At 42.4% G+C, this 25,441-nt stretch overlaps 2 protein-coding genes across 2 annotated transcripts; one reads left to right on the top strand and one right to left on the bottom strand.

Moving 5' to 3' along the window:
* Positions 1 to 3,495: 3,495 nt before the first annotated feature.
* CMPK2 (cytidine/uridine monophosphate kinase 2) lies at positions 3,496 to 9,338 on the bottom strand. The gene is made up of 5 exons (XM_076335309.1): positions 9,243 to 9,338; positions 9,014 to 9,128; positions 8,011 to 8,212; positions 6,618 to 6,851; positions 3,496 to 4,742 (listed from the first exon to the last, which is right to left on the bottom strand). The coding sequence occupies exons 1-5, from the start codon at positions 9,336 to 9,338 to the stop codon at positions 4,622 to 4,624; spliced, it is 768 nt and encodes a 255-aa protein (XP_076191424.1). The 3' UTR covers positions 3,496 to 4,621.
* Positions 9,339 to 16,828: 7,490 nt separating this feature from the next.
* RSAD2 (radical S-adenosyl methionine domain containing 2) lies at positions 16,829 to 23,831 on the top strand. The gene is made up of 6 exons (XM_076332825.1): positions 16,829 to 17,171; positions 17,385 to 17,546; positions 17,989 to 18,218; positions 19,409 to 19,558; positions 21,399 to 21,431; positions 21,995 to 23,831. The coding sequence occupies exons 1-6, from the start codon at positions 16,829 to 16,831 to the stop codon at positions 22,157 to 22,159; spliced, it is 1,083 nt and encodes a 360-aa protein (XP_076188940.1). The 3' UTR covers positions 22,160 to 23,831.
* Positions 23,832 to 25,441: the final 1,610 nt, after the last annotated feature.

Here is a 25,441-nt window from a genome sequence, read left to right as displayed (position 1 = left end):
TAGATCCTCTGCAGAAGTTGTGGCTTCAGTCCTCTCAAGAAAAGATGTGCCTGCTTGATTACAGCATCTTTCACGAAAGAAAACTGAAAGCCCAAGCAAGTACATAGACTGCACTAACCTTCCACCTGTACAGCTGCCCCTGGGGAGGGGGAGAGCAGCAGAAAACATAAATTACCCCACTGGAGCTCATTCTGTACCTGCCACGTGCTTAAAATGGGGCTTCGTCTGGCTGGCTCTTTTCATAAACAATGAGTTTGCGGACATAGCATTTTTTGCCATATTTCCCCTGCTTTGGAGTACATCACATGCACTGTCTCTATGGCTGAATAAAAGGTCATGACTGACCAGCTGGTGACACAGAATGCATTTTTACACTAATAGCAGGGTATTCTAGCTTTTGTTTCACATTACAATGACTGCATATTTACATAAACCCTACATCTGTTTAGTTAAATTAAGCCAGAGGGTGATGAACTTTGTCTTTACAAAAGAGCCGATTTAATTTTATTGATCATAGGTTTCCATTTAAAAGATCAAAGTCAGTGCAGCCCCCTGCAGCAATAATTCAGTCTTATGTGTTTCTTCAAATATTCAAATTAAGAAAATAGGGGAACTGGGACTGAAAAAGCTAATGAATTTTAACAGACAACTAGCAATTATTCATTCCTTAGAAGAAAAAAAAAGAGAAGAAAGGAAAATAAAAATAAAAATAAAAATAAAAATAAAAATAAAAATAAAAATAAAAATAAAAATAAAAATAAAAATGAAAACTCTTTGGAGCTTTTGTTTATCATGAGCTTGAAGAGAGACATTTTTCCTTCCATCAAAGTCCCATGGAATGTCCTGACTCTCCTGCCTCTGAAACTGTCAGGAATTGATAGTGGAGGCAGCATGCACATTTTTAGGCAAATTTCTAGAAGCTAGTAATGCTATGGGGAGATTACACAAAATGTGGAACAGTGAAGAAAACTTGGTGGAGAACCGGCCTCTCTAGGTGTCATGTGTTATTTCCAGGCACTCAGCACAGTGAACTCCTACTTGATAAACCATCAGTTTGTGTACGAAGTTGTTTGTTATCGCTACAGAAAATAATGGTAAAAATCATGACTATGGAACTGTATCTGTAATGGAGATAGATATTTCATGTCTTCTGAAAGAGCCCGCATGTCATCTTCTAGCCTCTGACTTTGGGGAATTAGTCTTTGTCTTGCAAACTTTTACTTTTTTTTTTTTTTGGGGGGGTGGGGGGGCGGAAATGGCTGAATACCAGCCTTACGTTTCACTGCTGAAGTTTGGTATTTGCTTACAAGTGGTTTCCTCGCCTCTCAGGCTGACAGCAGCACTTACTACTCCCAACACTGGATGAGCACCATGGCTACACCCCATGCTACGGCAGGATGGGGCCAAGCACACACCAAAATCCACTTTTCCCTGCTCCCATCCTGTGGTTACCCCCTGCAGGAAACGTGGCAACATGGACCAAAAGGAGCTGTAGCATGTTCCAGGTGAGCCCTCAATCTGGACACTGAGGAAACCGGACCAAAAGTCTGTTTTGGCTCCAAGGAAACCTTTCCAAGAGATACATGTTGCTTCTACATTACATGTGTAATACATCCACATTAGCATTTCAGCTTGGATCAGGAACGCACTTCTGAAGCGTTCCTCCTGGCCACCCCTCCTCACCATGCTTTGCTTCATGTCGTGGAACAGTCCTGGAGTCTGTGAACTGGACTCCATCCAAAGCTAAACCAAAAGATCTGGTATAGAAGCACACTTACTGTGTTACAGAGAGACCAGCCCACGTGACCAGATTAGAGCTGGTCTGAAATAAATCTCTGAAATACATGGAGGGCACACACACTGGGTCCTCTGCACCAGCTCCTCCACGCTACAGATCTGCCCTACTTGTTCCAGGCCACCTGCTAATACAGACACAGCCCAAAGAGGCTTCACTGCCGCTTTCTAACCCTCTCACTGCTTAAAGGGGTGAATAGTGCCATTTTAGGCACCATATGGTAACCCTGCAGCTCTCCAGCTGCCACTCTACAGATCAACAGCTCAACCAAACGTCTCGTGTCATATCTGGCAGCCCCACACAGACATCTCAGATACCTTAGGGAGACTAACTGTCTGTGGATGTCTATGTTTAGGCAACTGAATACCATTTTATTTAAGTAACTATTCCCCTCTAGACCAAAAAAATGGAAGCAAATGAGATTAAAAATGAGAAAAAAGGTGCTTGAAATACTATGGTGAGTTCTATAAAATAAAATAAAATATCTCGTAAAATTCTCTCATATAAAACTCTTGGACAATTTTTAAAAATAACTAAAAAGTACAAAAAGTTTAATTTGGGCAAATGGAAGTATCGTTTTGTACTTCAAGAAACATCCGAACTTTACAAATAGTGTTTATTGTTCAGTAAGGATTGGATTCACTGACTTTAACAGAACTATTGAGAAGCTTGATATTAAGTTTCTGTGTGTGTACTTTACTGGTCTAACACCCCAGATGCTCGGAGGACTGTAGTATCAGGATCTTTGCAGCATCACGTCCTAAAGCTAGGTCTGTACTAGTAAACCAGTAAATTATCAAATTGCTAAATTTACTGGGGTAGTAATAAAAGAAATATGCTTTGGCATGTCCTCTGCCCTGACAATGACTGACTGACAGAGAGCAGCCTTCGTCTGTGCTAGCAAACACCTGGCCTCCAAAATGGGTTGGCCGCAGGTAAACAGGGATGCTCCAGGGGCTGACCATGCTTGGGACTGTGTGGCAGAGTCTGGAAGCCACAGGCCAGTGCTGTGTTACAGGCTAACCTCCCAGTCTTACACAACGACCCCACTCCAAAGCTGCAGAAAACCAGTTTTAGCTACCAAGACATAGCCTAAGTTTCTGAATTTGCATGGAATTATTTGGAGCTCCAGGTTTTTAAGCACTGAAACCAATATCCTGACCTCTTGTGGCCATAAAACTTCCTAGCAAAACAGTTTGTAACACATGAAGCAGGTGATGCTCTTGCTGGGCACGCAATGGCTGGTGTTCATGTATTCCTGCTGCTCCTCCCCCAGACCTGCCTGCATTTCAGCAGCCACTGGCAAACCTCTACATTTGTTATACACTGAAAGCACTGGTAAATTAAAGTAATAGTGCAGTCTTTTTAGACACTGCGGATAAAAATGTGACAAAAATGCCACAGAAATGGGAAGTATGGGTGTGATGATGCACATTAACATCCTGCATGTGGCACACAACCTCCTGCAGACTTTTAACTGTAACAAAGACCTGAGAAAAGGACATGTTGGTTTGCTGTCTACCTTGCTTTGCTCTTCTGTTAGTCTGCCTAAGTAGCTTTGGGCTAAAGAAAAATATGGACTATGAATATATACTGCATGTGTGTAATTAATAGTGTCTGATGCCACTCGTTGCATATATATTACCAGCACTCTTTTAAGTACAAACCTACACTTCTAAGAACTTGGCATCAAGTTGTACTTGTACTGAGTACATTTTTATTTACAGGACAGATTCACTGATAATTGCACTTGCTTAACATAGGAAAGTAAGTAAAAATAGTGTTTTAAATCAAATTTACATTTTAGTTATGCTCTTTCTGGATCTGCAGTTCTTTTCTGACCCCGCAAAGGCTTATCCTTATGTTTAGTTTTACACTTATGAGTAACAATAGTGAAACTAACGTACATAAAAATAAACCTTTGCAGAGCTGAAGTCTTGATGGTAGCCCGCTTTCACATTCAACATGTGCAAAAACCCACACAAGAAAGAAAAGGTGACGTGAAAAGGTACAATCACTCCCACTGCTCAGATTCTCTGTGGTTTTTCATTTCATTCTCTCAAAAGAACACAAATTCACGTTAACAAAGCTATTAATAGGATATAGAAAATGTTTTGTAGAAAAATATCTTAGCAATCATTTATCAAATGTTTTTAATTTCAGGTTCTTCTCAGGTCTCTGTTTCCAATATGTCAGCAGTCTCCTGTTTCCCTCTGAAATGAATTGATATTTCAGTTGCATATGTTGACAGGCTTGGACTTTATTACTTGGAAGCCTAGATGCTTATTGGCCCTCATTTACGACACATTTTTTACAGGATGCCCATCACAGCAGCAGCTGCTCATTCTCTATTCCAGTAAACAACACTGGGCCACTGGATTCTCTGTTCCTCAATGCTATAATCATTTTATTGTTTTACTGATGGATGACATTTCAGCCTCTCCTTGGGCACCTAATGCTCCTGCTGCAGTCCAGTGAGTTCTGGTGCACAACGGATGCGGGAACAGGTTCTCCTGGTGATGAAGATGCAACACGATAGCATCTTGAAATGTCACAGTGTCAGAGAGCACTCTGAAGTACTTTGTACATGACTGTAGTATGTTTGTGGCTTCGCTAAGAATGCTGAACAATGTGGGAGTGGTATTTTGCCTTATACAGAAAAGTACCAGCGGGCAATAGTGAAACATAACCTGCCCAGATTACTGTCGACAGGAGAAAGAGAAGATTCTTCTGTGGGACAAAACACATCACAGTGCATTTTTAGGTAGCAAAAATAGAGGGAAAATAATAAAATATCTTTTAAGTGCTATTACACAGAAGTTGCTTTCACAAAGCACAGTGTTTTTTAATTAGTTGTAGCACTGTCTTGAGAACCTCTTCCTTGGAGGGGCTGGCATCGACCTCTTGGCACGCAGGATTCACCATCCTTCTGTATGACTCTTCAACTCTATTTAAAAACCAAACAAGAGAAACGAAACTACAAATTGCAGGGATATGAAATGTCATCAGTCATGGAAGAAAGCGCTTGCACTGCAGAATGAAATCTACTGCAAAGAGCAATAAACCATTAGTAACCATTACAATGCGAACCTCAAAGCACATAGTTTCCTTGACACTGATTCCCAGAGCTCTATCCATATTCACATGGCATGGCATTAAAGTATTTTTTTCTTTACAGCTTAGCACTGGATACTGTCTGGTACAGCAGTACAGTGGACAGCCTGCTTCTAACACCTGAGTTAATCTATTCAGAGCCCGCTAAGGTGTCTCTGAACTATATGGCATGGCGTTGTGTAGGTGTGCTCACTGACTGATCTCAGCTTTGAGTCACTGGAGAACTGGATTACAGAGTTGACACGTTGTTTAACCCTTTCCTCTGATCAGCTTTGCTAACCAGATGCATAACGGAATGAAATACAGGATGAAAACCTCCTCGCTTAGACTATAAGCCTTCTCATAATGTAGAACTCTCCCACATTTAGTCTATGAGGATGTGAATGAGAATGTGAATGTAATTTTCTATGTTCCCACAAGAATTAATAACGCCAAACATTCAGGCCACAAGTTGTAAGATGAATCAAGCAAGATTCTGAATGCTCTCACATCCAGGTTGACATAATTAACAGGTAGAAATAACCAAAGGCTTTCTGACGAGAATAAGTATTAAAACATGAAAGATTCTTAAATGGCAGCATGTTCCCTTGGCTCACACATCCCTCTGCAGGTCCCCCTATATGAACCGTGTGTCCGCACACAGCTTCTGTCAGAACTAAGCAATGGATATTTTAAAGGTATATATCATCACCAGAAATGTTAAAACCCTAGAGGTAGATTTCAGCTTTGTGATTTGTAGATAGACACCTACATTCAGGTGTCTATACGGAGGTATCTACACGAGCACTAGGTATTTAAGTTTCCACTGTAGACAATGATGATCTAAACAATACATTTGACAGAGCCTAGACAGCAATTCAGCACACCCTGAAGTAAGATACCTAGGGTGCAATTCAGTTGCCTAAGCAAATGTATCTAGTACTGTATCTAGTAGGTAAACATTGGAAGAGGCTGCCCAGGGAAGTGGTTGAGTCACCATCCCTGGAAGTATTTAAAAGGCATGGAGATGAGGCGCTTAGGGACATGGTTTAGTGGGCATGGTGGTGTTGGGTTGACGGTTGGACTCAATTATCTTAGAGGCCTTTTCCAACCTTAATGATTCTATGATTCTGTGCTTGAGATGCTCTGGATTCTCTCATTTAGCTGCCAGTTGCTGGTCCAGAAAGGGCCTGCAGGTTCTGCATCACATCTGCCAGCCTGATGCAGATGTCTCAGATCATGTCAAATGGCTCTAGGCACTTATGCTTAGATCACTGGGCTCCAAGCAGGTGGTGAGCTGAATCACTTTGAAGGCTCCATTGAATTTATTGACTGTATTGGGACCTGAGACACTTAGCACAACTAAAGACATCTACAAGAGGAGATATAAATTTTATTCTCTTAATCCGGAGCTCAATTCCAGACTTTGGTGGGGAAGCTATGCATTTCAACTTCTTGCTTCTCAGTTCTGGAACTTTTAGGTCTCTCTCCTTCATGACCACAATAAGAAAGGTGCTACAATAAAAGCAGCAAGTAGCAAAATACAAGTATTTTAACTCAAAGCTCCTTTGCAAGAGAATGAAGTTCTTCACCTGCAGCTTTTAAACACTTTCAATCAGAAGTGACAGAATTTACCCTCCTTGTCAGCCATGAACCCTTGCGACATTTTGCTACTGATCCTACAGGAGCCAAGATTGCCTCCATCCTCTTATTCCTCATTAAAGTGTACCTTTGGCGAAACAAACTGTTAGCTTCCAGCTCAGCTTCCTCCTTTGTTTTCTCCAGCCCCCGACGCTGAAGTCTCCGGACTCGCTCCTCAGGGTCAACAGTCAGGAGAAGAACAAGATCGGGTTTAAGGAGATCCTCAGGCCACTGGTACACCTCATCATGAACTGGTGGAAGATCCTGGACTTTGCCATTTATTTCAGTGGCAATTGTGTAGGCAGCTGTGCTGTGCCAGTATCTGTCAGGAAAATACAAAATGGAGAGAGAAATTTTAAAGAGGACACTAATTCTTCAGTAATATAGGAGACAGGTGTCAATATAATGACAAGTGCAATAATGACTAGGAAGGTGACAATGTGATTTTGAAGGAACTGTAAAGAACAATTCTGCGCCATCCATTTTTCCTTAACGGGGCGATAATACTCAATGCAGTATTCAGAACTGCTGTGAATTATTAATTAAAACATATGGCAGAAGCTACACATTAGGCAAAGAGTGTTCCAGATACTCAAAAGAAAGTCTTCTCATATAATGAGAGAGGTCAAAAGAAGAGTTGCATTATATGTCCAAACCCAATATGCAGAGTCTCTTTTTTGTGGTTCCCATCCTACTTCATGCAACCCATTTGGTATAGAACATGCAGTCTTCAACCACATGTGGATGAAGACGGACTTTATTAATGGTTACAACTTTCACTTGCATTTAACGTTCCCACCACTATAAGGCACTGTATTTTATATATTTCAGTGTTTTTGAGGCTGGTTAAAAAAAGCAGTCACACATATGCAAACAACTTCTGTGTATGTGTGTTGTGGGGGGAGGTTACAGTACATCTACTGAAACAAGCCAGGGGGTTCAAAGTGCATCTAGACTTTCTTTATTAACAGCAATACTGAAAGCTACCTACACAGTTAGTAAAACAAGAAATGACATAAACAAAACCAAAAAAGTGGGAAGCATATTTCTGGCTTTACATCCTCAAAGAGTAAGTCTACCTAAAACTCGGTCATTCTAATCCACCCGTATCTCAGACGCTTCTTGGAGATAGCCATGATCAGCAGCCCTCACTCTCCTCAGGTTTGTCACAGAGCCCTGCTTTGGTTCAGGCTGCACAGTCCATGCCTCCACTATTCCTAACTCAAGACGTAACGCTTTTCATGTGTGCTAAAGCCAGTTATGAGTATTTCACTGATAGAAGTCCCCCACCTTACTGTTATCCTAAGTATTGCGCTTTAGAAGATTGAATATTTATCTGACTACCTGCAAAGTAGCACTTGCAAAAAGAAAAAAAAAAGAAAAAAGACAAAACCCAGAGACTATCATTGACAACTTCTGCTTGTAACACTGAACAACTGTATGATGGCACTGATATAGGAGGACTTCTTAAATATACAAACCTGTCTATGATCACAGGTGCCTGAGTGGATGCTTTCGCTATTTCTGAAGCAAGAATGTAGTTGCCTGCAGCATAAAATGCTCGTTTAATGGGTGCTGGCTCATCATCAAATATTGTCCTCCACTGGCTGATGCAAGTGGGTGGAGACCTTAGCAGAACGCCATTCAGGGTGTCCTTAACAGACTGGGTTACGGTGGTTTTGCCTGCATTTCATTTACAGAAGGAAGCATTTGTTATATTATGTATGAGATACAACTGAGTTTTACAAACTGAGAAATGCTCCTATCTGTTCACCTGGAGCACGTGTTCTGACACCTGACCATGTAACCTGAGTATCTTGTGATAAGGTTTTCAGTGGACAATGATTATGAGTCTGGTTCCAGGAATTATTATTCCACTTCCTACTCTCAGGGCCTTCCTCCCCTCCCTCTTGCCAGCCTTCTGTCTTCACTCCTTTAAATGCATTAAATGCATGGCAATTTCTCTATATGTCCATTTACAATACTTTTCTAGGTCACAATTCATGTGGATGTTGCAGCGCTGTCACCCAACACTTTCTTCTTAGAGGGCATTTTCAGTTCTCTTTAACTGAAAATACAGAAAACAAAGTTATTCAGAGGCAACTAATATTTCCCTGAGAGACAAACTGCTGCCAGTTTCCCCGACTACCACTATTTTAATTCATCTATTTGAAAACCCTCCGGTAAAAGTACGTTTCATCATCTGGACAAGAAATTTAATTTCCAATACTCCACTCTTTGTATTCTGTCATTTACATAGATAAGGAATTCATCCACTGAAAATGAAAATTAGCATAGACTGTTTGATCCTTTACAAGTAAGAGAAGACAGACTGGGATTTATAATTACTAATTCTTTCAAATCTGTCACAGGTTTCCAGGATTTTTTTTGGATTTTTAAGCCTTACGCCTGGCCGAAAGCCATAGCGGCTGCTCTTTCCAACAACTTCTCATCTGCGGTTCTTCAACCGCACATGGCTCTTACCCGTGGCATCCAGCCCCTCAAAAACTACGACGGGAAAACCTCCTTTCTTCTGGTGCTCGGGACACTTCTCCAGCAGGTCGAGTACTGCTCCAGCCTCCGGGATCCACGCCGCGCACTGCAAGGAGAGATGCGACCCTTCACACCCGCCCGCCGCACAGGCTGCCTTCGCAGCACCCTGTGAAGCTGGAAGACCCAAACCGCGTCCCCCGCAGCCCCGGCGGGCTCTCACCTCCCGCAGGCGGTCGCGGACGGCGGAGGCGGCGGACGGCAGGGCGCGGCGGAGGGGCTGGGGGCCCGGCGGCCCCGGGGCGTAGCGCCGCAGCATCGCCGCCGAGAGCCGAGGCGGGCGGCAGCGCGGAGAGGGGCGGGCGGCGGAGGAGGAGCCAGCGGGAAACGAAACTAGCGCCGCCGGCCGGGAAAGCGCCTGTCTACGGGGAAAAGCCCTGCAGGCAAGGGCTGCCCCTCGGAGGGGAGGGTTTTCTGCCTCCCCCCCTCCGCGCTTCAGTGGCACTGCAGTGGAGGGGCTTGCTCCCCGCGGGAATGGCTCTGTGCAAGCGAAACATAAGGTCCTGGCCTCGGGATCCGGTCTGCCCGACCCCCTCCAGCAGAAGACGGTCACATTCCCACGGACTCCTGTGGCTGAATCCTGGTGGTCTCCAAAAAAAACCCAAGAAGCGCAAACACACTCTAATGCTCTGGACTGAGCCAAAGAGACAAGCAAGCTGTAAACCAACTTGAACTGGTTTGCTGTGTTGCAGTGCCCAAGTAGCACTGAGCTGTCAGGGCATACTGGTAGCCTAAACCCATTGTTCTGTTACTCCGTGCCTTGATAACAAGACTAACGGACTCAAATAATTTGGGAAGTAAAACGGACTTTTACAAGCCTGCAGTGTGTTCATAACTTTGTGATGGCCAATTTCAGCTTTCATCAGCTCAGGGGCTGGAACCAGAAGCTCTGCAAATAGCTGTAATTGGTTTCCTGTCAGCTGCTGTGAGTAATGTTGCCCAAAATGTGGATTTTGAGTTTTCAAAATATGTAAGTTGAAATGTAGGAGAACCTGCACCTCTGCAGAATCCTATTTCTCCCTTTCAATAGCTGGAAAACTGCCACTTAGAGATATCTAAAGTTAAGCTTCTGATGCATCTTCTGAAAGAATATACTCTACAAGCCAGTACACTCTACAAGAAATTCCTCAGAAACTTGGTGTTTTCCTCCGGTCAGCTCAAACATGCTGCCCAAATTACCTTCTGCTTAGCGTATCTGCAAGGAGAGGGGAGCAGTTGGTAGGCAGTATTGGTTAGCCAGAGATCAGCTATACTAGTTGGAAATTGCCCATGCTGAGGAAGCTGGTGGAAGGCTGGGCCAGAACAGGAGCTGGGAATGCAGCCTTGGAGGGTCTTCAGTACAGCCTCAGCAGCAGGTACAGAAAATAGCTTCTTCAGGTGCAACGTGTCCTTTTTCATACCTGAAAACTCCAGTGTCGTTCCACATCACTCAAACACATGGCTATAGCTCCTGGTTATGGATGGCAGAAGACAGTGGGCAAAACATGGTTCATTATCTAATAAGCCAATAGATGTTAATTTTAAGAACATAATAATATGCACTACTGAGACAGACTAGTGGCTCTTCTCGCCCAATTATTTTGTCTCCAGCACCGGAAGAAAGTCATGCTGTGCATAAGCCTGGCTTATCCATGGTCCCTTCCCGTAATCCTCATGCTTCTCCAGCGTCCACAGTCACCGGGTTAGGAATGTTAGACAGCACATCTTCACCTCTTCCTTTCAGCACCTATTTATGGTGCTGAAAAGCCATAAGCACCGGGGAAGATTATGAAGCGGTTCATCTTGAGGGCGCTCACAAGGCATGAGCGGGACAACCAGGGGATCCGGCCTAGCCAGCACGGATTCATAAGAGGCAGGTCCTGCTTGACCAACCTGATCTCCTTCTATGACCAGGTGACCCGCCTAGTGGATGAGGGAAAGGCTGTGGACGTGGTCTACCTGGACTTCAGCAAGGCCTTTGACACCGTCTCCCACAGCATTCTCCTCGAGAAGCTGGCGGCTCACGGCTTAGACAGGTGTACTCTGCGCTGGGTCAAAAACTGGCTGGACGGCCGGGCCCAGAGAGTTGTGGTGAATGGAGTTACATCCAGTTGGCGGCCGGTCACGAGCGGTGTTCCCCAGGGCTCAGTTTTGGGGCCGGTCTTGTTTAATATCTTTATCGATGATCTGGATGAGGGGATCGAGTGCACCCTCAGTAAGTTTGCAGACGACACCAAGTTGGGCGGGAGTGTTGATCTGCTCGAGGGTAGGAAGGCTCTGCAGAGGGACCTGGACAGGCTGGATCGATGGGCCCAGGCCAATTGTATGAGATTCAACAAGGCCAAGTGCCGGGTCCTGCACTTTGGCCACAACAACCCCATGCAGCGCTACAGGCTTGGGGAAGAGTGGCTGGAAAGCTGCCTGGCGGAAAAGGACCTGGGGGTGCTGGTTGACAGCCGGCTGAACATGAGCCGGCAGTGTGCCCAGGCGGCCAAGAAGGCCAATGGCATCCTGGCCTGTATCAGAAATAGTGTGGCCAGCAGGAGGAGGGAAGTGATCGTCCCCCTGTACTCGGCACTGCTGAGGCCACACCTCGAATACTGTGTTCAGTTTTGGGCCCCTCACTACAAGAAGGACATTGAGGTGCCAGAGCGTGTCCAGAGAAGGGCAACGAGGCTGGTGAGAGGTCTGGAGAACAAGTCTTCTGAGGAGCGGCTGAGGGAACTGGGGTTGTTTAGCCTGGAGAAAAGGAGGCTGAGGGGAGACCTCATCGCTCTCTACAGCTACCTGAAAGGAGGTTGTAGCGAGGTGGGTGTTGGTCTCTTCTCCCAAGTTACAAGCGATAGGACGAGAGGAAATGGCCTCAAGTTGCGCCAGGGGAGGTTTGGATTGGACGTGAGGAAAAATGTCTTTACTGAAAGAGTGGTTAAACATTGGAAGAGGCTGCCCAGGGAAGTGGTTGAGTCACCATCCCTGGAAGTATTTAAAAGACATGGAGATGAGGCACTTAGGGACATGGTTTAGTGGACATGGTGGTGTTGGGTCGACGGTTGGACTCGATGATCTTAGAGGACTCTTCCAACCTTAATGATTCTGTGATTCTGTGATTCTATGATTCTATGCACCCTTGCTCCATAAATCTGTCTAAAACCCTTGTTGACTCTGTGATGCAGTCTACCTCCACAAACCCCTGTGGTCTCCAATTCCAGCAGCGCACAACCTGTTGCATATAAACAATTTTCTTTTATCTGCTTTAAACTCATATCCTACTTGTTTCAACAAGTGCCCCCTTCTAATAATGTTGCTGACTTTGGTGAATAACAGTTCAACATTCAGCTTATTCATCACCTTCATGGTTTTGTAAAGCTCACTCAGATTTTCTCCTCAGCTTTTTCATGTCAGAAATGACAGCCCCCATCTCTTGTAAGGCAGCTGCTTCATCCCCTTGATGTTTTAGATGCAGGGATAACTTCTTTAACTCCGTGAGGTCCTGCTGAGATGTGGAGACCTGAACTGTACCACCAGTCAAGGTATGGCTATACATACCAAGGTTTCACAGAAAAGCAAAATAATGCCATCTGCCTTGTTCTCAAAACCTTTCTGGATGGTACTAAGCTTTTTGTTGATTTTTTTTTGCTGCTACCTCCCACGGAGCCATTGATTTCAGAGGGGTAGCAACAGTGACTCTGAGATCTCTTTCCTGAGATATAAGTGCCACTACTGAGCTCAGCATTAGGTATACAAGGTTTCAATTATTTTTTATTACGTTCATTGCCTTACCTTTACCTACACTGAAGCTTATCTACCACTTTTCTGTTCTTTCATTTATTTGAGGTCCAATCGACTTGCAGCCAAGTTTCACTTCAGAAGTGTTTGGAAAGCTGGCCGTGTTCCTCACTGACCTCTCTGGCTCCTTGCTCTTCTGTGTTTCTGTTTTCCTGATGCCGCTGTTGCCTTTCCCCTCCCTGCTGACTAAATGGAAAAAGTTTACTTTCGTTTTCCCTTTTCCCTGCTCACCACCTTGCTATAAACATTGCTGAGCCAAGTTGGTGGTGCTTCATTCTTCATTTATAATATGCTTATGAGATCATTTATAATAGGCATATGATGTCTGTCCTCCTGGCTAATTACTTAAGACTACCCTCTTGCAAGATTTTAGGTCTTTCCCATCAGATTACACACAAACAGTTCAGGTAAAAACATAGGAAAAGAGTTGCCTTTTATGTCCAAGACAGATCTTTGTATTTAAAATCAGTGTAGAGAGTATGAATCTGTTTTGAAATTAACCTATGGTAAGTATTTTTCAGTTTCTTCACAAGGACCTTTATCATTTTGTCTTCTGAGTAACATGAAATAATGTTGAAGAGCAAATGTGCTAATTATGTGAAAAACACTCTTCTGGAGCCTCTTCACATCTTTGAGCGCCCACTGTGCTTGCACGTAGCTATAGGGAAGAGATACAGATACAACAAGAAGCCGTATGACCATTCAAAAACTTTTTGATCCACCCAAAGTGGAAAAAGAGGAAAAAAACCTGACAATTAATCAACCTGTAACATTAAAAATATAAAGTGCACAGTCCTGTAATGTAGATAAACAGCTGTCTGAGACACAAGGCAGGAATTACTTAAGTTGAAGGCCCATAAAATGCATAGGTACATAAAATACACACAAATAGAATATAGGTGTTTTCATGCAGAATAAACTTTAAAGGACACCAATAAAGGGCCTTCCAGCAAAGATAAAGGTCTGCGGATAAGATCATAAGAACACAGAAGTTAGTATAGTGTCAGGCCAAAAGACCCTCCTCTTCTGCCCGTGACAGCGGCCAGTGCCAGATGTTTGGAGAAGAGTATGGAAAGGATGCAGAAGGATCCTTCTCCCAACATCTTGTCCCACATTCTAGGAGTCATCTGTTCAAATGCTTCTTGAGCTGGAGATCACGTACATGCCATTAAGGGCCCATGGTGGACTTCTTTCAAATATGCCTAATCTGTGTCTATATTTATATTGTGTGTTTCATATGTGTTTCATAACTTGATTGCATGTGGGTTTTAACTTTCTATCTGGTAATTTCAAAGGCACCCCTTGGATTCGTGCATCCCGAGGAGGGATGAGTCACTGCAAGTACAAGTTCCTTGACAGAATCCCATTTATGGTGCTGCAGACACAATGAGGGAGATCATTTCCAGCTGGGAGTGGAGCAAGAAGTAATACATTTATCAAATGCTAAAAACTACATCTGCCATTGCGTGACTTGCCTGGTTATCCTTAGACCACTTCTGGTCCTCACAGATGATGTGATAACAGCTCCTCCTTTAACCTTATTTATGTTACTGGTTCATGTCAGTAATTTGCTTTCCCTAGCAAGATAGTGTTTGACTGGAACTGCCAACTAGCCACACTGGAGAAAGCAATCTCTTTATCTAAATAAATAAAAATACATTATTTAGATAAATAATATATCATTGTTTTAAAGTTTTGCTTTCCTAGCAACTAGGGAGCACAACAGCATTATCCATGTTTATCCAGTTGGATTCTTCCATGCTAGTTGTGTACCTATATACCATCCAGTGCACCATTACTACTATTATTCAACCGTTTTTGAAAAATGTATGTTGAAAAGGTTTTTTGGTGCAGTTTTGCAGAACTGAAACATTTTGAGTACTGGGACTCCGTCGTCCCACTGTAGGATGACTTCCATAGGAAAGAAAGGGAAGGAATCAGACCTCCTACTGCTTTCAAAGAACATCATCCTTTTTTGAGCCTCTTCTAGAAGGCTCCAGGACAGAAAATCTCATTACAGTTCTTGCTTGCAACATTCCTTGTAGATTCAAAGCTAGTGCATAAAAATGAACATTTGTGTTTTCTTGTAGGTCTCACAATAGAGCATGTTAGCTAGAACAGTTTGGGAAGCAAAATGTGAATGTCTTTCTTGCTGCTGCTAGGACTTGCACATCTGTAGGGTGCACATCCCAGTCTGGGTTTACTTTGTGGGACTTTACTGTAATGCAGAGAGTGTCATCTGAAAACATGCTTAGTTGAGGCAAAAAATAGAGACAGCTTTTATAATTGCCATTTTCTAAGAAAGCATAGATAAAATTACAGAGAACAGTTAAGTCTTGAGTAAGCTTGAGTGTTAGGTTCTCTGCATGTTTTGTTCTTTGAAACAGAACTCTTCCCTTTCAAAGAAAAACAGTTCAAAAATGGTAATGTTTTAGTTTACTGAGTCATTGAGCAACACTCTTCTGACACGCTCTTGGAGTGTTTGTGTATCAGATGTGAGTCTTGTGTTGAGAGAAATCGGTAACTCATTGGTAGTGATTTTGGAAATGAAGTATTTTGAACCTAATTTTCCTATCCAGCTGCAGCACTAGGCAACGAGCTCAGCCAGCCTCAGTGGATCTTTTGCAATGCCCAAACTTTGAGAAGATCAGGGAAGTTTCTGAGACAAGGTGAGCTAAGTGATGATTTGTCACCTGCAATAAGATCGCTATGCCAAGCTAAATGCAGAGATTGTGAGCTTGGTGGTATACATAAATGTATATACACACACACACACGTATCTACTCAGACACAACACGGAGTATTTCTTGAGATGCACAATTTGAAGTGTTGTGATTGCCTTTAAGATCTTGTGCTTACCACAAGTATTCTTAGTAACTGTACTCCCTATATCTGCATTGGCTCAACTTGACATGAACAAAAGATAGGAATGAGGTGAGAAAGGAATTTTAATTGGGGCCAGAGAAGATATGAAATGGGACAGAGTTCCTAACATGAAGCAGAAGGGATGTATGGAGCGAGAGGGAAACAGCGTACCAGACTTAGCCAAATTAATTGAAACACTGAAACAACCAAGGAGTAACTTCAATGTCAGGTTTCAGTCTAAACTTGCATTGTCTTGTCTTCCTCCTTTCGCAATCCCATTTTCAAGTTTGTGATCAAAAAACCCTTTACTTTATTAAAAGATCCTGCTTTCATCCTTAAACTTGTGTCTTATGTAAACCTCAAGGAACTGGAAGGGCACGTTCCTCCCATGGTAACTCGCTGAAATAGTCTCTGCTAACAAGCTCTGAGACAATTTTGGAAAGCCTCAGGAACTGAGAGGTTTCCCATCATGCTGCAGCAATACATTTGTGAGGTGGCATTACCGGGGCTAGACATAGCAAGAAGCCTCCATCCTGCCCTACTGGCATGAATCCATTCCAGCGAGAAACAGCTGAGAGAGATAACAATAAATACTGGCTGAAGGGGAAAACCTGAAGCCCTGTTATTCACTGATCCAGACATTACTGAGCCGGTAGATCATCTCTGGGAAAGTGAAGGAAAGGTGATAGGATTTAAGGATAGCAAATGACAGTACTAATTAACATAAAGGAAACACTTTTTATTCACAAGCAGGTTCTGTTTCCCATTAAAATTTGCAAACAGGATGAAACTAATTCTCCTACCCCTTTTTAAAGGGAAAAAAAAAAGAAGTCAACATGAGGGCAAGAAGTGGGTCGGAGCGGACGGTGGAAGAAGCGAAAGAGCGAGCGAGCGCCCGCGGCTCGATGCCAAGTTTCACTTCTGCGAGAAAGGAAAACGAAACCGAGCGCTTCCCCTCGCCCCGGCGCGGCGGGGCGGGTCGGGACGAGACGGGAGGGGGCCACCGCGCTCTTAAAGCGCGGAGCGCCGGGCGCCTCGCTGCAGCTTGCGAGCCGAGCCGAGCCGAGCCGAGCCGAGCCGAGCCGAGCCGAGCCGAGCCGAGCCGAGCCGAGCCGAGCCATGTACCTGGGCGTGCTGGGCCGCCTGCCGCTGGCGGTGGCGCGGGCGCTGCTGGCGGCGCTGCGCGGGAGGCTGGGCGCGCTGTGCTGGAGCCTGGCACCCCTCTCCCTGCCCCTGCCCCTGCCCGGCTGGCGGCGGGTCTCGGCCCCCAGCCCCGCCGCCCCGGCCGGCCCCCGGCGGGAGCGGGAGTGGGACGACGCGTTCCCGACGCCCACCAGCGTCAATTACCACTTCACCCGGCAGTGCAACTACAAGTGCGGCTTCTGCTTCCACACGGCCAAGACGTCCTTCGTGCTGCCCCTCGAGGAGGCCAAGCGGGGGCTGGCGATGCTCAAGGAGGCGGGTGAGTCCGGGGGGGCCGCCGGTGGGAGCCGGGGCGGGGGCGTGCGCGGCGGCCGCGTCCCAGCAGGACCAAGCGGCGCCGGAGAAGTTATCCCTGTAACTACACGGCCGGGGTCCCTCTTCATATCGCTGCGGTCCGGCACTGACAGGGTGTGGAAGGAGCGGGCAATAGGCAGGCAGAGGTTCGCAGCATCTTTCTTTGGTCCTTTTCTAGGAATGGAGAAAATAAATTTCTCGGGAGGAGAACCGTTTCTTCAGGACAGAGGCGAATTTGTAGGCAGACTGGTCCAGTTTTGCAAGCAGGAGCTGAAGCTGCCAAGTGTCAGCATTGTTAGCAACGGCAGCCTGATCAGGGAACGGTGGTTCAAGAAGTACGGTAAGGAAAAACCACTGTGCACGGAAGCACTGGCAGGGTTTGGGAGCCTCCTCGGGGCAGCCTCTCCGAAAGATGATTTTCGGTGCAAGTGGGAGATGGTTGGTTAGTGGTTCATTTACAGTAAATGCAAACCGAACGCAAATACCAGTGAAATACTGTTAATTATATGTTGTGAAGACAGGCAGTTTGTACTATCGCCTGTTCGGTATAATAGTGTAATAAAATAATAGCTCAGACTGTCTCTATAATGCTGGACGCACACACACACAAAATACGTGTTTTGATGCTGCTGCTGCTGTGGCTTTTGTGGTTGATGTGATGACTTCACAGAACTGCATTTACATGGCACTTTGTGACAGATCATGAGGAAGTGAAAGTGGGCAGAGTCCTGACAGCTTTTAACTGTAGGACTGAATATTAATTTTTTAAAACTTTCTTTCAGGTGAATATTTAGACATTCTGGCAATTTCATGTGATAGTTTTGATGAGAATGTCAATGTTTTAATTGGCCGTGGTCAAGGAAAGAAGAACCACGTGGAAAACCTGCATAAACTGAGACAGTGGTGCCGAGAGTATGCTGTTGCTTTCAAAATAAATTCAGTGATCAACAGATTTAATGTTGAGGAAGATATGAATGAGCAGATCAAGGCACTCAACCCTGTGCGCTGGAAGGTAAGAAAGTGGTGTATACCATAGGTTTCCTGTTCAGAGAAAAGTAATGATGAAGTTCTGGAGTTGTTGTCTGAACCTCAGTCACATCTCCAGCTGCAGCCTGGGCTAGCGTTGGAAGATTTCTTGTCAGTGCTACGATACATGTTTCAGCGTACATACATCTAAGTTTTTTACGATACTTAAAGTAAGATAGAAGGTCTTTAACATTTGAAAATGTGTCATGGTGTCGAGAAAATGAGGAAAAGTTAGTGTACAATGATACATTAGAGTTAATATATCAGCAATATATAAGTGTACAGTAGACATTAATGTTCTGTTACAGAGTGTGAGTGGTTAGTGTGCATATATTTTCTACTAGAAGTGTATAAAATACATTATGTTATCAGTTTGAAAATGGGTACAGATAATATGACATAAATATGGGAGAACTTACGGAATAATTTCTCATTATTTGCTTCATGGAAATTGGTGTACACGCATGATTTCCCAGGAAAAAAAAAAATGACTGTGAAATCTTGGCCCTACTAAAGGGGTGTAAGGAAAATACGACATACATTTTAATATTTTATCAAGCTTCCTGGCCTACTTTCTTACTGGGGTTACAGAGCACGTTGATGGCAAAGGCACCTTTTTTCCCCCCAAAGTCTGAATGTAGTTGAGGACTTGGCCATTAGAAGGAGGCTGTTAAGTAGACAAACTATTGCATTTTGTTTCTGGGGAGTCTTCTCTATCTTTTCTGTGACCATCTGAAGCTAGTTAAACTTACAGTCACAAATCAGGTTAAAAACTTCAAAAATACAGATTGACTTAACAGTCTGCACTGTACATAGTACTTACTGGCTTTTATAATACAGCCATACTATTTGAGGTTCAATCAAAAGTTAATTTGAGCTTTTATTATCCATGCCCTTATTAAGACCAGAGCAGTTAAGATTTCTGTGGAAATCTGGTCAGGAACCACGACTGTATAATTACATTTAGAACTATGTAATGTTAATTTGCTAAAAATAAATCTGCACCGTGCCCTTCGTATAGTATTCACTTATCACAATTTGTGTCAGTATGGCTCCACTGACAAAAATTAAAGTCATCGCTACTGAGACAACTGAAGGTTTTTGTCATGGTGACAGTCTTTTATACTCAAGGCAAATGAAAACATCAAATCTTAACCAGGTGCCTTTTGTCTGCAGGTATTCCAGTGCCTGCTCATCGAAGGGGAGAACAGTGGTGAGGATGCCCTGAGAGAAGCAGAGAAATTTGTTATCAGCGATGAAGACTTTGAACAATTCCTGGATCGCCACAAAGATATCTCCTGTTTGGTACCGGAATCTAATCAGAAGGTAAAATTGAAACTGCCCTTTTGTTACTTTATTTTGAAATAAAGTTGGAAAGATGGGAAAGAACTAGAAGCTTTCATGGCAACTAACACTTTCCCTATTAGTATTGGCTTAGAAGAGGTACAGTACAACTTTGTCAGCAACTGGTTTTGTTATGGTGGAAGCCAAGGTTTTTAATTTTCTTTAAGGCTTTTTATTGAGCACAAAGTTATTAACAGAAGAGTAAAAACCCATTGATCCCAATCCTGTGGAAACCAGCGGGAGTTCTCTTACAGCGTTGTGTGGGCCTCTGCTCAGTGAGATGGATGTATAAAGTATTAGCACAGAAACTGGAAAAACTGAGTTTTCCACAGCTGAGTGGTGAACTCTAAACAATAATTAAGCCCTCTGCAATTGAATAGCTCTTCCCCACCAGGGCACAAGATCCTGAAAAGGTTGGATGTTAATGTAAACACACTTTATACTCTAAGCCTAGTTTCCTAATAGAGATTCACCATGTTACGCTATGGTGGTGTCATCGACCTACACGAAGTAAGATGTCATCCCAGTCAGCATTATGTTGGGTATTGAGGAACCAGAGCTAGTATTTTTGCCTGACATATCTTACTAGGTACTCCCTCCCACAATAAAGTCGCATTTTTAACATTGTCTATCTGAACTCCTTTGGACTGCACGTTCAGACTCTTTATTCACAAGGAGACTCCTTGCGCTACTGCAGAGCCCAGCAGTTAACTCCATGAGCTGCCATCCAGCTTACGTTAGCTGCAGTAAAGTGCCTTAAGGGTGGAGCTCAGGATCTTTTGTAAGATGCTTACAGACCCTATACATGGCATGAGGAGAGTTAGAAGACTCACTGTTAGGAAAGTTTATGAACTGAGTGAGGATTACTAAGTTGAACCAAGTTCAGGAATGCCTTAGATCTCCCATCTCGCCTTCCTTTTCCTCTCCACAGATGAATACTCTTCATTTACAGTTTACTTTTTAATATATAGAGAGCTCAAGTGAGCAGACTGGGTTGCCTCTACTATGAAGACATAGATGTGCAGTCTAGTGTTTAAGGCATTCGGTGGGAGAGAGCACTTATCAGAGAAGGTGTTTAGATGAGAACCCAGAACTGTTTCTACATTTTTTTCCATGTAAGAAGTCCTACAAAAAAAGGGTAGACTTCCCTCAGTAGGTTTGGTTCTAGAAGACTGTTTCTGATTTCTGTTAAACCTGTGTGAAAGATGGGCATCAAATTGATCAAACAGATTTCCCGTTCTACACAGCAGCAAGCTCCAGCTACCTACAGAATTTTAGGGAGGGTTATGTAGATGTCCAGTTAGCTGAGCAAACATGTCTTATTTCAGCTGTTGGCCTGTTCCCTGGTATAGACCTGAGAGCTTTTTGAGCTGGGAGATTGCCTTTGAGCTGGGAGAACACCTTTGTCCGCTGGGGTGATAATTAAACACCCCAGCAAAAATGGTCATGTCATTTGTTTGGAAAATGACAATCATTCCAATATGCAAAACAGTGTAAGTTCTGCTGATGTAGAATTTAATAGAAAACTTGGATATTATTTAAAACACCTTTATCCAGTTGGGCACCCACATGTCAATTAGGCACTTGAGAGGTCATATTCAAAGAATTACTGGTTTATTCATGCATTAAGTCATGCTAGTAATCCTGTCGTTTATTTCTATAAATTTGATCCAAGCTCACTGAAATAGTGGGAAGACACTACCTGTTTCAAAGATTTGTATCAGGCTTTGAAGGAATAGTTGTTTGTTTTGTCCTTGATTTTTCATTAGAATGAAATTTTGGTTTATATATTAATTTAGTTTTTTCTTTTGATCTATTACAGATGAGGGATTCATACCTCATTCTGGATGAATACGTAAGTCTTCGTTCGATACTTGGTATTTGTATGCTAATATATGTATGTATACAACAGTGATAACCAATTCTATTTACTGTGCATTCTATAAAATAATTTTACCACGTAGTACAAGGACTAGATGTAATTTTTTCCCATCAAACATATTGAGAACTTGAATTTAAGTATGACCTAAGGAGGAGTTGCCATCAGGTTGCACGCATGATCACTGCATCACGAATCTTAAAAGTGTAGATGTGTATTTTTGCAGGATGCCTTTGCTGTTTTTCTTTAATTTAAAAATACGGATCTTGTCCTGAAAGTTAAGTTTCAAAGAGCCTACTTAGTTTACGTGTAACTGAAAGGCAAACATTTAATCTTCAGGAATTACGGTATGGCTTTGTTCCTGCTAAGATGTGTCAGTGTGTTTAACCGTGAGCTTCTGAGCCTTCTAAGGACTGCAGTGAAACTGTTCATGCACTTACGTAGGCTTTTGTGGGATTGCAGTGCAACTTGTTTAATTCTGTAGAAAAATTAAGCTTTTACAAATTGACTCTCTAATGCCTTACCTATTGATGTTTCAGATGCGTTTTCTAAACTGTAGAAATGGACGGAAAGAGCCTTCCAAGTCTATCCTAGATGTTGGCATAGAAGCAGCTATAAAATTCAGTGGATTTGATGAGAAGATGTTCCTAAGAAGAGGAGGAAAGTATGTGTGGAGTAAAGCAGACATGAAACTGGACTGGTAACTCAATATACTGAGTTAGGGCAGGTGCATTATGTAAAGAAAATGGGTGTCTATATATGTGCATGTACATATGTGTATATCTAATGCTTTTTACTACACTTGGTATATTATACAGATTGATGTTCAGTATAACTCTATATATGAATGTGTTAAATGTTTTTAGAATGTAGGTTATGTTCTTATCTATTGTTTGGTTGAACATTACCAAGTACCTACTGAGCTTTCATGTAAATAGATCTCTGAAATCGACTTTCTAGTCCATTGTATGAAGGACTTAAGGGCAAACTGTTATGGTAATGTCACACAGGAAACAGTTTTAAGATAATATGTACGCGTGCATGCCAGAAAATAAACCAAAACCCACCCCAATCTCTAATTCATTATAAATAGATGTAATGATGGATAAGTGGAAACTTATCAGGGAACGTATTCCGCCTCGTTCATATGGAAAGGTAGATTGCAGCTCCTCACTCGATCACAAGAGGGCCAGCTTGCAGTCCTTTGGAAGCAGCCACTGCCTTTTTCAGGGGTAATAGAGGGTCAGAATCTAGGAATCGTTATCTGTAATAGTATATTTAAAAGGAAATCAAGATGAAAAAATTGGCAATTTTCATTCTTTAAGACTTAACTGTAAAAGCGTCTGTTGTTCTTCTCCCTCTCCTCCATATACACACACGATATTTGCAAAAGATGCTGGGGGATGTAATTTTCTGTGAAAATGTATTTTTAGTCATGAAAAAATATTGTATTTGTCCTAAAACATAAAAGTACGTTTTACCCAATGATGAGCAACTTCTTATTTCACATTGGCAATGACCTTAGTTCTAACAAATATTTACAGTGAAAACAATGTTTGCATTTTATTCGTAACTTCCTCCATTTCCCTTTTATCTGCAATTATTGATTTAATATTTTTAACATTTTTTTCTTTCCCCATACATACAGTTCTGATGAAGATTCCTTCTGAAATGAATTAATGCTATGTAGCACACCTAACGTATCTTCTGTTGCATACTGGCTGTGTTATTCGCATGGTTTTTATTTTGCTAAGCCATGGAATACAAACAACAAAGTTCATATATCATGTAACCTTGTTTTAAAGGTTGCTTGGCTCAGTAATCATTCTTACTTGCTGGTTACAAACATGCAGGTGTTAAGTGAAACTAATTGGGTTTTGTGATAGCTGTCTGATTTTAAGAGCTGGCAGCATCAACATAAAATAGAGAAAAGTCAAAAACCCCTGCAAAAACAGTAATCTAATATGCTGCCCTTGTTCTTGGTTTTCTGGCAAATTTTATGACTTTATAATTACAGTTTTCCAAATTTAACTAGTCCCATCTGCCCCAAAGCTCTGTATGAAGGGCACGGGGATAAGCATTGCACAAAGCAGAAGTGAGCTGGCGCTACTCCTTCTTACTGTCCATTGAACTCAATGCCTGGACTGTCTCACACATTTAAATATTTGCAGCAGTTGGGAGCCAGCATGCATTAAATGTACCATGTAGAGAAAATTACACCTTTTTTCCTTTTTCTGATAATGCTAGTTGATTTTTTTTTAAAGAGTTTTTCAAGATAAATGTTTTGCATTCACCTAATGCATCTTCAAAGTTGAAGGGGAAAGCACATAAGTAGGAGCTGCTATTTCTGAATAAAGGAAGGTGCATCTCTGAATACACTGTGAAAATGTTTCCATTTATAATTCCTTCAGTTTCTATTTTTACTATCCTAACTGTAAATACATGGTCTCAGTGGTGCTCTTTTGTCTCTTTGTATTTTGCATTTTGCAATCACAACACTTCCTAGACACTTAAATTTCAGGGTTTTTTTTCTTGTATTAATACTAAGTGACATTTAAAATGTGGCCCATATACATTAACCCCACAGTCTTTTGGCAGCTGTTTCGCTGACCTCAGTTGGAATTCTGCCTGAGTGGGAACTATGGGCAGTGCAAATTTATGTAACGGTGGGGTTTGACTTCCTCTGCATTCCCATTGCTCAAATGTTAAATCTAGCCTCTTCCTCAGCACCTACGCTGCACGATAGAAAAGAAGCATTTTCCTTTGCTGCTGGCTCAGTCCCAGCATGGGGAGACATTTAGTGCAGCAATGTACCACTAAATCTACCAGCTTGCTGCTTCTGCAGAAAATGCCAGCTGTATCACAGCACGCAGATGTGAGGCGCACAAACTCCAATTCAGATCCAGAAATCCTGCTATTCTTTGCTTCGCAGTTTTCTCTGTAAATGGCTATTCTTTTGCTGCAAGAGATCCTCTGTGGCTACGGAGGAAGCTACAGGATAAACAAACGAGCTGAAAATGTGAAAATCCAGTAAATAATGTAAAGACATTGATGATGGCTTTTATCAGAAGGTTCTAAGTTCTTATCTTCTTAAAATCCTAAGGATTTTATATCTCCTCTTGCTACCATACATAATTAAGCAAAAGTTTCTGCTCTGTGTGATACTCTTTTCCAAAGGAAATGCTAGTCCTGTACATTGGAAATGAAGAATTGGACATAACAAAGTTTGACAGACGGTCGTTGAAGTTAAAGAATAGCTATTGGTATTTTCATATGCAAAATTCATTTTTGTGTAAAATCTCAAAAATTTCTTTGGCTACAGCTTGATTAACCTGGTTTATTTTTTTAAATCTATAAACACAGTTCACGTTGGACCAAAAATGGACTTCAGGCTTTCATTCTGTAATTGGGCCTAACTTTCATCATGGGACTAGAAAAATAATACTGAATTCAGTAGGGCTACTCCCAAGCTTAGAGATTACATGCACATTTTAAGTCCTGTAAACACAGGTATGCTTAACTGTCTTTTCATGTATAATCTCATAGTACTGCAGCTAAGCACTTGCTAAAGATGCTGAATTGGGAAGGAACTTACACTGTAGTTTACTAGCATTATGCAGCTGTTCATATCTAAAATTTGTAGAGAATGAGCATTTGGAAGAATGAATTACTTCAGTTAAAATCATGAATGTACCTTGGGTAATGAATAAAACTGTCATTTAAGATGCATTTTAAGTTGCCGTCTTTTTCAGCGTAAAGAATGCTTGATATATTTGAATGTTACAAATTATGACTTTTTAAATGATACTGTCACATAATTCGTGCTAAATATTTCACGAGTATGTTGCACATTTCAATAAATGTTTCTATTTTCTTAAGTTTGCCTGTAATTTCTTTTTTTTTTTAAATATAACCCAGAACCATAATAGCAGAATGTGTGACTGCATTCACAAGAGATCTATAATTCTGGATGCAGTCTGTATTTA

The sequence above is a fragment of the Aptenodytes patagonicus genome, chromosome 3, assembly GCF_965638725.1.
Source record: "Aptenodytes patagonicus chromosome 3, bAptPat1.pri.cur, whole genome shotgun sequence".
Lineage (NCBI taxonomy): Eukaryota > Metazoa > Chordata > Aves > Sphenisciformes > Spheniscidae > Aptenodytes > Aptenodytes patagonicus.
The sequence above is the reverse complement of the archived record's forward strand: the minus strand, read 5'-3'. Positions and strand labels throughout refer to the sequence as shown.